General features: G+C 36.9%; 2 protein-coding genes across 8 annotated transcripts in view; both read right to left on the bottom strand.

Moving 5' to 3' along the window:
• Positions 1 to 5,364: 5,364 nt before the first annotated feature.
• On the bottom strand, positions 5,365 to 8,880 carry tusc2b (tumor suppressor 2, mitochondrial calcium regulator b). Its single transcript, NM_001002402.2, has 4 exons — positions 8,727 to 8,880; positions 8,011 to 8,216; positions 6,055 to 6,175; positions 5,365 to 5,949 (listed from the first exon to the last, which is right to left on the bottom strand). The coding sequence occupies exons 2-4, from the start codon at positions 8,157 to 8,159 to the stop codon at positions 5,884 to 5,886; spliced, it is 336 nt and encodes a 111-aa protein (NP_001002402.1). The 5' UTR covers positions 8,160 to 8,216; positions 8,727 to 8,880; the 3' UTR covers positions 5,365 to 5,883.
• Positions 8,881 to 10,498: 1,618 nt separating this feature from the next.
• The window catches only part of rassf1 (Ras association domain family member 1), an 18,558-nt gene continuing 15,960 nt past the window's right edge, over positions 10,499 to 13,096 (bottom strand). For 6 of the 7 annotated variants that reach the window (XM_017353113.4, XM_073936448.1, XM_073936449.1 and 3 more), the window contains 2 exons: positions 12,593 to 12,708; positions 10,506 to 11,113 (listed from right to left, as the gene is read on the bottom strand). In XM_017353113.4, coding sequence (XP_017208602.1) covers positions 10,964 to 11,113; positions 12,593 to 12,708 — 266 coding nt within the window. In that variant the 3' untranslated portion in view covers positions 10,506 to 10,963. Of the gene's footprint in view, positions 11,114 to 12,592; positions 12,709 to 13,096 lie in introns of all 7 variants that reach the window. The other variant, NM_001004550.1, reaches the window with a different exon arrangement.

Raw genomic sequence — 13,096 nt, 5'->3', positions numbered from 1 at the left:
AGCTGTGTGGATAGACATCGCTCTCCTGACCACAAATCACAGCATAATTGAAGCTCGAGACAATGTTATTTAGCATCCTTGTTAAGGTGCTTGTCGCCCATTCTAAAGACAACAGTTTGAATACTACTTAGGGAACTGTGAGCTGAAGCAGGGGCTAACATTGGTTCAATTTCTTGGATGGGAGTTGGAGACCAACTAGTAGGAGTTTGCAAGTAGATTAAGTTCCTTACAACGCTTGTCAGGGTACTTGGCTCCAATTGGAGAGACATTGGTTTGAATCACACCGTGCACACTAGCAACTGAAGCTGAAGGCTATGGTCTTTAGCAGACTTGTTAAGAACAATGAACAGAGATGTGTATCTCCAGCATACTTTCGACATTCATGCCAAAACTGTTTTTATTGGCGATGAGTAGAGTGAATGTGCACATGTAATCACTTTGACATTAAATGTCATTTAATGAAAAGCAGAAACGCTCCAGTACACAAGGTGGCGCTGTACATTTTTAAACTTCGGACACTCACTTGCTGTACAGTAGTTGTCATCCACACGCTTTTTCATTTCATGTTTTAGTGTGTAAACTTTTTCGACACCGGATTAACTCTCCGTCACTACAGGACATAAACACCTGCATAAAAGTTGCTGGAAAAAAAGTTATACCTGCCATGACAAAAAAATTATGTGAATTGGATGTGTAATTCTGTCCTATTTTGAGAGTAATAATAGATCTCTATGAGTTTTTATCTGTGTGGGCTGTGTGCTTGGTTAGACTGTCCTGTTCTTTAGGGCCACCAAGGTGTCTTTTACTATCAATTCAGCTTAAGGCACATAAACTAACGTGAATATTTTATTTGTCTACCAATTTTTAATGTGGTGCATGTGGCAAACCAAAAAAATTAACCAAAATCACATGCCATTAAATGCCAGCATTAGAGATTATCAAACACGAAAGATGTCCTAGGGTGCACAAGCCTTACAGTCAGGAGAAAATCTAAATTTAGCTTTTTTTTTTTAATTTTATATTTCTATAGTAGCGATGGTTATAAACAGCCATATCACCCTGCAGCCCAAGACTGGTTACTCACTGAAGCTAAGCAGGCCTGAGCCTGGTCAGTACCTAGATGGGCACCCACATGGGAAAACTAGGTTGCTGTTGAAAGTGGTGTTAGAGACCAGCAGGGGGCGCTTAATCTGCAGTCTGTGCGAGTCCTAATGCCTCAGTATAGTGAAGGGGACACTATACTGTCAGTAAACGCTTTCATTTGGATGAGATGTTAAACCAAGGTCCTGACTTTCTGTGGTTATTAAAAATCCCATGGCACTTCTCGTAAAGGGTAGAGGTGTGACCCCAGTGTCCTGACTAAATTTCCTTCATCGGCCCTTACCCATCATGGTCTCCCAATCATCCACTGAATTGGCTCCGTCATTCTCTATCCACCCCACCAATAGCTGGAATGTGTTGAACACATTGGCACCGTTGTCTTGTGGCTGCAGTCGCATCACCCAGGTGGATGTTGCACACTGGTGGTGGTGTGGAGAGACCATCCTAATGATTAAAAAGCACTTTGAGTGTATGGCCATACACGATAAATGGGCTATAAAAATACACACATTACATTACACAATGTATCTGTGCACTTCTTTATCTCGTCAAATTAAATTTACCCTCATAATCTTTTATCAAATACCTTAATCTTCCATGTCCCTTCAAAAAAAATTCTTCAATTCGGCTCACATGGACTGCCTTTTGGGCAGGGATATGAGGGCGCCGTCACTTTTATCTGTTGGTCAATCCTCCTTCAATTTGTTAGCAATCCCCATCTTCCAACAGTCCAATCAATTCCTGAAGAATAAAATCATGTACCGTCCTACATTTTTCTCCAAGCTTCATGCCATAGACACTGACTTAAATCCCACCTAGACTTGCACATATAGAACCAGAGAGGTTAAAGCAACAAATCTTAAATAACCCCAAAACTATTGTAGTAGAACATAATTCATAGATGAGGGGCATTCAGCATCCACCAACTGAACCTCAAAGCTCACGCTCTAAATACCGACAGCTAATGCTAGATATTTAATGCTAAATGCAGCTGCACATTTGAGATGGATGGAAGCTCCCATGGAAAACTGTCAGAGAGGCTGATTCTAACGTGGGCGTTTTAGTGCAGATTTGGGATAGAAAGTTATTTCATATGCACTGAAGCATTTTGAGTAAGTCATATGATAGAGATTACGAGCCCCCAGGCACACCATCTAAAAGCCATCACTGCTCATTTTTGGCTCCTCCAAGGAAATTATAGCTGGTCTTCAGAAATCCAAGCGGGAATTGACGTCCCAGTTTGGAGCATGGGTGGGAGACAGTGGTTCCTTAAGGATGAATTCAAGGACATGGAATGCAGTTTTATATGAGCATGACAACATCATACTGTACCAAAGACAAGATAACGATGAGCTCTTCTTTTTTCCTCAATAAAAGCTAAACGTCATTTTCTTGCTACAATGCTTGAAGAGATTATTACCTCAAAGCTATTTGCTAACTAGCAAGTTCTGAGTGGTTGCTAGGTGGCTGCCTCCTGGCCTCAATCAATAAATCACACCCATTAGTCTCTACAATGGGATGCATTAGCTCATTTTATCATTTGCAGGTACTTAGCACAAGTCTCGGATTTCACAAATCATGTCTGTAGTGCAGTGGGGGAAGATGTTGCCAAGTCTAATACTTGGCATTAGCAGGTTTAACATTTTCTTTCCTATTGAATTGCCAACCATAGTGATGGTTGACTTGGCAAACATCCTAATTTGTCTTACACAGACTCGAATGGTTGTATTCTGTTTCCGCAAGTCTCTTTGTCCAGTTCAGAGATTAGCATTGGTGGAAAAACAGTCCTTGGAATGATAAAAGATTCCTTCAGTTCCTGTTTGTTAATGGAACAAAGGAAATGAAGCAAAGGATGAGTTCAGGCCTGTGGAAAGTAAAGTACAATAGAGTTCAACTAAAGGACAACTGGGAAAAACAGACGGCAGGAGGGAAAGATGGGAACTCTAGGAAAGATTAAAAAAGCTGTTGTGGATGGAATTTAATTAAACTTAACATTGATAAACCTGTTTATAAATATTGGTTTTGCTCATGTTGGGGTGAATGTTTAGCAGTGAAAATCTAGACCTTTTTGTAGAACATCGCTAAAACACACTGACCTACACTGGACATCAAAACTGTACAAGCAAAATTGCTTAATTGTAGATACATCTGAAATATTCTTAGTTTACAAAAAAATACTCAAGTATTTTACATGAATTTTGTTTCTATTGAACATTGAAGGGTTTGTTCACAATTTGCATTTACTTTTTTAATGGCAGCTAAAATTTCTTACCTTTACTTTAGTTAATACAAAGTATTATACTTCAGTAAAATTATCCAAATGATTACACTTCCTGAGCATCAAAATGTATGCCATATTAAACATAAAAACATAATAAAAAAAAATCATGTCCTGTCACTCAATTTTCATTGAAATTACTATTGAAGCCAGGACACAAGCAACGATGGGCTATTGGGCAGTATCGGGACATGTGAGGGTCCCTTCAGCAGTGCACGGGAGTCAAACTCAGTTCCTGAAGGGCCACTGCCTTGCATAGTTTAGTTGCAACCCTGCTTCAACACACTTACCTGTAGGTTTCAAACCAGACTGAAGGACTAAACTAGTTTGATCAGGTGTGTTTATTTATGGTTGGAAATAAACTGTGCAGAGCTGTGGCACTCCAGGAACTGACGTTGACATGTGGTTTAGTGCGATATACAAGTCGCCTCTTGTCGGAGTGAGTTGGTCCAATTCAGCATGTAGAATAAGCATTATTCAGCAACCAATCAGAGTGCAAGAACTGAATTAAAGTGATGAATACAAGCAAAAGATTTAAGCTAAGAAGAAACACAAAGAGGCTCGCTGTTATTTAGCTGCATTTGTCAAATATTTGCAGATGATATGAATTATTAGACATATTTATACGAGCGAATCCCTCCATGGTGACTGACATGTACTGTGATAGTGGTCCTTCATGCTACCTTCTTTCCGTTTTGTACTTCAGGATTTTATGTCTCAGTTTGCAAGTCCAGACATGGCCGACGTAAGACAACACATCTGTTTTTGGCTAGCGATTGTACTTAGGATTGACTTAGCATGCAGTGGCGGTTCTACTTTAAATGGCACCCTGGGCGAAGGACGCCATAGACAACCATAGATATATAGACATAAATCCCCCAATATAATACATATTTATTTTCATTACATTGAACAATTTATTTATATTTATTATAAACACAATTATTATTAATATTATTATTATAAATGAATAACAGAAATCAATCCTAAATGTAACTGGAAAACAATGTAAAAACACAACTGAAGTGATATCCTTAGATCGCTTAAGACATCTTTAGCATGAATATTAATTATTAGAATTCTATAGAATATAACAAAAACTTTTTTTAGAATTATGTGTTGTCTTAGACCCGACCCATGGCCGAGAATTAATGTTATTAAGTCTTTTGTCCCTGAATCATTATCACTCCTTTCTGCTTCACAGCCATGCTTAGTCAAAATAAGATATGTCGACTTGCAAAACTTCCTGCATGTCAACATCTCTGCATAAAAGCCTGTTGCTCCAAATTCACATATTTTATCAGCGTGAATGCTAATAACCAGGATTAATACTGGGAGCTGGAGCAGTGCATGTGAGGTGCGCCGGAATGGTTTTCTGCATGCATCCGTTTGCTTTCGCCAGAGTTGTTTTGGGTGCACACAGAGAGTAACAAACTTGCGCATGCAAAAGATGCTAAATGTGAACGACCCCCAGCATCTTTATTCTGGGATTACCTCTCTAAATTAATACACTTGCATAAAGTAAATTGTCCCTCAAAGCTTTTACTGGGGCAAACTTTTTTGCACTGTCTCCCCGTGCCACCAACAGCAAGATGCCGCCTTGGGCGGTCACCCATATTGCCCATGCCTAAATCCGCCACTGTTAGCGTGTCCTTGCCTTTAAACTACTAAACTGACAGAACACACACGATTTGATGCGCATTTACACGTGGTATTTTTTTTATGCCATCTGGTCATTTTATTTGTAATAAATAAAGACTGACACAATAGTGTGAGGGGGCGGGGCTTCTCACAGTGACTGGCAGCACCGTGTCAGTCAGTGCCTCAGCCGTCCAATCAAAGAGCGGCAGCAATTCCATCATCCCATCAGCATACAAACAAATCACAGCATAGTAAACAGCCATTGATTCTCCCCTACCGGCTGAAAAGAAAGCAGAATCAGGTCTATAGGAACTACATGCAAAAGTCAGGCTGTAGTTTTTATGTTTTTTTTTTGTACTAACCCTAACGACGTTACCTCTACGAAAATCCTCTCTGGAGTTCTGCTTGGTATACAATGCCCTTTGATTTAAGCATTCAAACACAACCATGGCTTTTAGAACGTCTAAATTTGCAACGTTCTAGAAGAGTCCATCATGATGTGCTCCTGATAAAAGTCAAACATCGCAAAATTTTCTCTATTTCTATGGTCACATACAAACATTAACAGCCATACACTCGTATACAAACCACACTTAGTGTCTTGGATGTACAGCCCATAATAGTCTTCAAGACATACATGTGGAGGATTACAAGAAAACGAAAAAAGTCAGGACATCATTGTCAGGCCGCAGCCTCTTCTCAGACAGCCGGAGCGTTTCGCGGCCGGGTTTGCCGGGATTCCACATACACGCGTTCAGCCCTCCAGGACACATGGGGGCGCTACACAGCAAGCGTGTTCGGGATCCAGCGGTCGGGAGGAAAATGAGGGAGGACGGATTCTTCGCATGAGGTCACCGACGGCATCAGGCTTCACAGATGACGACTGGAAAATCAACGTGGATACACGGGTGATCCAACTTGATGATTCCCTACGGAACAAGTCGTAAACAGTTTTCATGAATATCTAAATGCTATAATTGAAAGTAATATAAACATGCAGGCAACCGAACCTAAATATTCCCATGCTGACTGACCTGAGGTATGAGGTTCTTGTGGATTCGTTTTAGTTTTGCTTTCTTGCGGCCGTTTTTTGTTACTACCGTTTCTTCGTAAAACTCGTGGGCCAGGTCGCCGTCCTCGTCAAAGTACAAAGAGCTTTAAAAGATGATTATTGATTAATGAAACGCATACATGTGGAACAATTTTTATACACATTTAATCATGTAAAATACTACTTGTAAAAAAAACCCACTTTACTTTTGATTAACCCAAAAGAAGCATGTGATTCTGAGTGGTTACTTGATGATAGATGATATAATTGTATGAATTGCATACCATGAATCTATTTTCAAGTATACTGGAATATCTATTTTTAGCAAAACTATAATAAAAATTACATATTTCTATCATTATTTAAAGAAGAAGCTAGGGTTGGGCGATGTCGACCAATTTGGCATTGTTTTATGTCTAATATGAAACATTGCAAAAAAAAAAACGATGGCATCGTCGCCGTAGGCGGCAATGAATTAGTTTTTTATAAATAATGAATTCAGAACTAATTAATTATTGTAGCTTACCAATTCAACTGCCAGACCCGCATGGTCTTTGTTTTACCCATAACCAAATAATAAATAAATTAAGATAAGTTACACACAAATTACCACCTGCCAATCACTTTTTCCGCAGGACTCTGGCATGAATAGGCAGAATAATCTGTGTCATTATAATGGCGTCGATAAACTTGGTTGGTTAAAAAGGTGCCCAACCATCAGTATCTGAGGTCTCGCTAAAATTACTAAGTACAAGTGTGAAAGCGAAAGTTTGAAGCAGTGTACTGACGCTGTGACAAGTTACCTGAAGATTAACTAAATATCACGTTTAACAACTGTAGTGAAAAGTGATCCAGCGGTACATCCTTGATAAACTGTCCAGCTTGCACTGCTCTCTGGTGTTTACTACTCAAGACTGCTGGAGCGTATGACTGTGTGTGTTTGTGTGTGTGGACACGTGATGTGCGTTTTCAGTGGTATAGTGTGGAAGGAGAGCTTTTCAGAAATGTTAGGTGAAAAAGCAGTGTAGACAAGGATCGTTTTTGTTCTACAATGTCATTTTAGAACTGAGACGTATTAGTGCAAATGGGGCCGGAGTGTGTATTTTTCATGAGCAGGTTGCTGCAATGGGGGCGGGGCGTAGGGATCGCAATGCCTGCTTAGCAACGTTATGTCTGTCAGCCATCGGCGATGGATGATGGCATCGTCTTTCAACCCAACCCTAGAAGAAGCCTAATTCAAGTGTAAAAACTTTTTTATATATAAGGATCACAGTGCAGCCCCATATACACATAAACATATACATTAATTGCCATTTTTTATATTTAACCTGTCTCTATCCTTTAATTTTTTTAACCATATTAAATAACACAATTTTGCAGGATCACTCCTTTTTTAATCAGAAAAAAAATTTCAATTTGTACATAAATGTATATATATATATATATATATATATATATATATATACACACACACACACACACACACACACATTATTTACATAAATACACAATATATGACAGTGAATTGTTATTTAACCCATGTTTTATCTTTTTTTCAATAAAAGTCATTTCCATTTCATATGCATGTATATAAAATATTATTTGTATATTTTATAATATGTAGACACCAATATTGACCATCTTATATTATATGAGAGAAAAACAATAAAAAGTCAGCCAGTCACCAGTGTAAAATACAAGCTCTGACTACCCTATCAGGCTTTATTTTGCAATAACTTACCATACCAACTGTACTTTAACCTTTACTTAACATTAAAGGTTCAATTACCTCAAATATTTGGCTAGTCATTTCCAAAATGTGTAGTGAAACTGTGTTAAATGTATGTTTTTCCCTATCTGTTTATCTCACAGCACAACTGCACAGCGGTCCAGTTATGCGGTCAGGAAATCACATGTCAGATTCTGTGGTTATATTTACCTCCTCCTGGTAAACACGAATGGCGTCGCATTTCGGATGCTGCGCACCCGGGACAGGCTCTGCTCCTGGCCCTCTTTGGCTGGTTCATCCCCACCACCTGAACCTGAAAATGGCCAATAGCCTTTACCTTTAGACCCGCTGCCGCCCATCATGGACCGCAAAACATTCTCCTCCTGGTCGGGTCACACTGGGACGGGTGCTCAGTTCTGAAAGAAGACCAAAACAGACTGTTAGTTAACCCATACTGTTAATAATTGACACGCTGCTGTCATGAAGCTGATAATAGTGACAGTCATGTTAAAATATGGCAACTTTTTATGACATGTGAAATCTGTGCAATGTGCTTTCTCACCGAGTTAAACCAATTATAAAAGGGTAAAATGAGCTTTAGAGTCATAATAACTGAATACTTGACATAATATTTTATGTAACAGATTTTTTTACCTCAGCATTAGCACTAGCATCTAGAAAGAGGACATATTGTTTATGTCAGCATATAAAATGAGTAGAAACAAGATTTAATTTGAGGGAATTTCATTAACACGATCATTCTACGTAAGTTTTGTAATAGTAAACAACGCTGTTTTTATTTGGTGTATTTTGTAGTTGACTAAATTCATGTAGCATTGCTGCTAATACGGCTAACATCTTCATAATGTCCTACTGCGATTTTGTCTTTAACTCAACATAATACTCTTAATAATGATGACACTTACCTGAATGAAGTCTTTTGGTGTTCAATAATGCAAAGCAGCGGAAATGGTGCGAATTGTTTCTGCTTTGGTCAGATTTATTGAGTGTGCAAAGTCACAAACGAGCCGCTGCTGATCAGACAGTGAATCACGACACTCTCAACCGCTCCCGATAAAACCGGAAATACAGGAGTACGGATAGAATAAAAGTTAACAATTTTTACAAAATAACAGTAATTTTTTAGTCATGTTTTGCCTAATGTAATATTATTTGAGTTCGTTTTATTGTCGCTTTTTAAAAAGACGTTATTTAATAGAATTAAATAATTTGAGAAAATGTATTTTTAATATTATATAACACTATATAGGGTTGGTAGCGCTGTTGCCTCACAGGAAGAAAGTCGCTGTTTCAAGCCTCAGCTGTATCAGTTGGCATATCTGTGTGGAGTTTGCATGTTCTCCCTGTCTTGGCATGGATTTTCTCTGAGTGCTCCGGTTTCCCCCACAGTCCAAAGACAAGTTATATGTGAATTGAGTAAGCTAAATTGTCCGTAGTGTATGTGTGTGTGTGAGAGTGTATGAGTGTTTCCCAGTGATAGGTTGCAGCTGGAAGGGCATCCAAAACATATGCTGGATAAGTTGGCGGTTCATTCCGCTGTGGTGATTCCTAATTCATAAAGGCACTATGCTGAAAAGAAAATGAATGAATAAATTATTTAACATTATTTTTAATTAACTATGTATTATTGAATTATTTCAGTATGAATATATATCCAAAAATTTTTTATATATATATATATATATATATATATATATATATATATATATATATATATATATATATATATATAACATTTAAACCAAAAATCGGTATCAAATTATACATGTGTTTTGTCCTTTGAAAAGGTTTGTCTAAAGCAGTGTTTCTCAACCATGTTCCTGGAGGACCACCAGCTTTGCATGATTTCCATATCTCCTTAACCAAACACACCTGATTCAGATCATCAGCTCATTAACAGAGTCTGAAAAACCTGTAATGGGTGTGACAGAAAAAGGAGATATCCAAAACATGCAGTGCTGGTGGGCCTTCAGGAATGTGGTTGAGAAACACTGGTCCAAAAGATCTCTCGAAATAATATCCGATTAACTAAATATTTTAGTAAATGTATAAACGTTTGATATTTTAACAATATGTTATATCTTTTAAAAATATTATTACTATATTATATATTTATGATTGTTAATTAAATACTGTTGTGCATACTTCAATCACACATTCTTAAAATATATATTTTATAATTTATTCATCAATTTTCCTTTAGCTTAGTTTCTATATGGAGATCACCACAGTAAAATGAACCGCCAACTATTCCAGCATGTTTTACATCACCGACACCCTTCCAACCGCAAACAAATACTGGGAAACTTTATAATTTATTTTATTATTTAATTTGATTTGTTATTTTTTTTATTTTACTTGTTATTTAATTATTTCAATGTAAATATTTTTATGAAAAAATTCACATTTTTATATTACCATTTAAACAAAAAATCTACATCAAATTGTATGTATATACACACACACATTTTTTTTCAAATGACAAACTATAAATTAGTTCCCGTTCGCTTATGTGAAAATGATGCACTTTTCAAAATGTTGCACGTTAAATTAAAAAAAAAAAAATTTAATTAATATATATATATATATATATATATATATATATATATATATATATATATATATATATATATATATATATATAAAATGTAATAATTGAACTGAACAAAACCAGTCATTTTAAAGGGAAAAATAGTTTATTTGTATCTATTTTCAGAATAATTGACAACAAACATCCAAATATATACATGGGAGCTTCAAAATATGACAAGTTACTGTGTCACTAACAGGTGGCATTTTGATACAGATATTAAAATAATCCTCGTTTAATTTCCTATGACAAGTTTAAATGGTGCTGAAAATACTCTGTAATCTGCACTGATATATAGATTCTCCACAGGAAGACATCTCTCCACTGGATCTACGGCTACGAGCGCAGCATTTCCTCCAGTGTGAAGTCACACTCAACAGTCATGCTTCAAACACACGCATCTCTTCTCTCGCTCACTGCATTTCACTTTCAACCCTCATTATGTCCACAGTAGGACGAAGGGCTCTTTCACACACTCTTTGGACTCAGACAGTAATAAGCCTTGTTTCCTCCTCGATCTCTCTTGTTTGTGAGGTATAAACACAGATTCATTCAGCCAGGCTTGCTGAAGTTCTTCATAGCCTCTTTCATCTTATCACGAGCCAGAGTGTATCGGCGTATGATTTGCCGGACGTGATCTTCTTCCTCCCGCTGGAGAATCCGCAGGAAGTTCTGGAGTTCAGGAAAACTGAACGCATCCCACTGCAAGACGAATATTATCATAAATACATTAAATCTGTGTGTATACCTATAAGACAAGACACTACAGGCAAAACAGCTTTTCATTCACGTGTCAATTATGAGATTTTGGCTCTTTATAGATTTTTACAGTCTGTTGTAATCCAAAATACAGTGCTGTATGGGAGTTTTTGAGTCTTCTAAAGCATGAAATACCTTAATATGTTTGCAGATCATTTAAAAACTGTGAACATAATTGTATAAACACAAAAAACAAAACAAAAGTAAAGTCAATTATTCTCCTTTAAAAATGTGCGTTCTGTGTGGGAATATCTGTCTTTGTTTTGGTCTCGATAACCTGCCCACTGCCAGATTACGATGTTATATTTCAGCACCCCAAGTTCTCTTGGTGGAAAACACAGCGGATGTTATGTCAGTCATGATGGCTGCCTCAATATATGGGCTCATGACAAAAAAAAAAAACAACCTCCAGAGGACGGTAGCAGCCTCCAAAATGAGAAGCGGATTCAGAATTATAAAAAAATGTATCAGGTGGTTTTAAATTTGCAAATAAAATAATTATTATTAACGTAAACATTAGCTGAGCAGTTTATAGTGTAAGGCTGTTTTTACATCAAATAGTGGGTTGTTTTTCCTTTCCTCAAGACAAACTTTTGACTTGAGTTCAATCCTTTAAACTTGAGTTCAATCCTTTAAGCCAAATACTTGCTTCTGTTTTTGTTGTCGATCTGGCAACCTGCGTTAAGTTATTGTTGGATATCCAATCATTTGAATTTGGACTCCAATACCAGTAGGCCAGTCCTGCAGTAATGCACCTTTAAGCATTTCTTCTGCTAAATTTGTTCAAATTGCATCTTTACATTTCATTCATTAATTAATTTCGGAATAGTCCCTTTATTTGTCAGTGGTCGCCACAGCAGAATGAACCACCAACTTCTCCAGCACATGTTTTACACAGCTGATTCCCTTCCAACTGCAACTCAGTACTTTAGATTTTAATTATGAAAAATATTATTATAACGTTGTTTCCAAGTTTCTAGGCAGTCTCCTGAGCCTTAAACATCCACTTTAGCAGCACTTTATAATAGAAAATATACTTAATTATATACAAAATGTAAAATATATATCATTTTTTTTCTGTTCAAAGTATTTTCTGAATTATGAAGAGAAAAAAATCTTTAATAAGAAAAAATACAAACAAGAATTTTGATCCTGACTTTAAATACTTTTGTGCCAGAACTGTATGGAAAATAGGACATAACTAATAAAACATTGTCTCATTTGCATATCTAAATATAACAGAAATAGAAAACTTATTTTTGTTAGCATTATTGTGATCAATCAACTGGGGAAGTAGGGGTATAACTCCAGAAATACGAGTTAATTTTACCTTATTCACTTGCAATGGTTTGTTTTAACAATAATTATTTCCATGTGACAACACAAAGGCACTGATTTCCTTTGAGAAATAGATTTACTCACATTCACTTCCCCGGTTTCATTCTCTTTAAGCACTAAACTCAGGACTTTCTCATTGGGTCCAGCACACAGACGCAGGAAAAGTGGACATTCATCATCAGCTAACTTCCTTAAGTACACTGAAACAGAAAGACAACATGAATTGCATTACTTACGATATATACTTAATATGTTTATATATAAGTGATCACAATTCATAATAGGGCTGGGCCGATAAACGATATAATATTGAATATGGATAAAATTCATGTCAATAACAATAGATTCTGGACTTTTTTTCTTTACTTTATATTGATCTAAGAGCCAGTCACACAGCAGGAATGTGCAACAATCTAAAAGTGTGTTAATATTAAAGAAGCACCAAATTTTCAGCCACCGAAAATTTCATTCATTCATTTTCTTTTCGGCTTAGTCCCTTTATTAATCTGTGGTCGCCACAGCGAAATGAACCGCCAACTTATCCAGCATATGTTTTACACACTACACAGCGGATGCCCTTCCAGCTGC

The sequence above is a fragment of the Danio rerio genome, chromosome 22 (assembly GCF_049306965.1).
Source record: "Danio rerio strain Tuebingen ecotype United States chromosome 22, GRCz12tu, whole genome shotgun sequence".
NCBI lineage: Eukaryota > Metazoa > Chordata > Actinopteri > Cypriniformes > Danionidae > Danio > Danio rerio.
The sequence above is the reverse complement of the archived record's forward strand: the minus strand, read 5'-3'. Positions and strand labels throughout refer to the sequence as shown.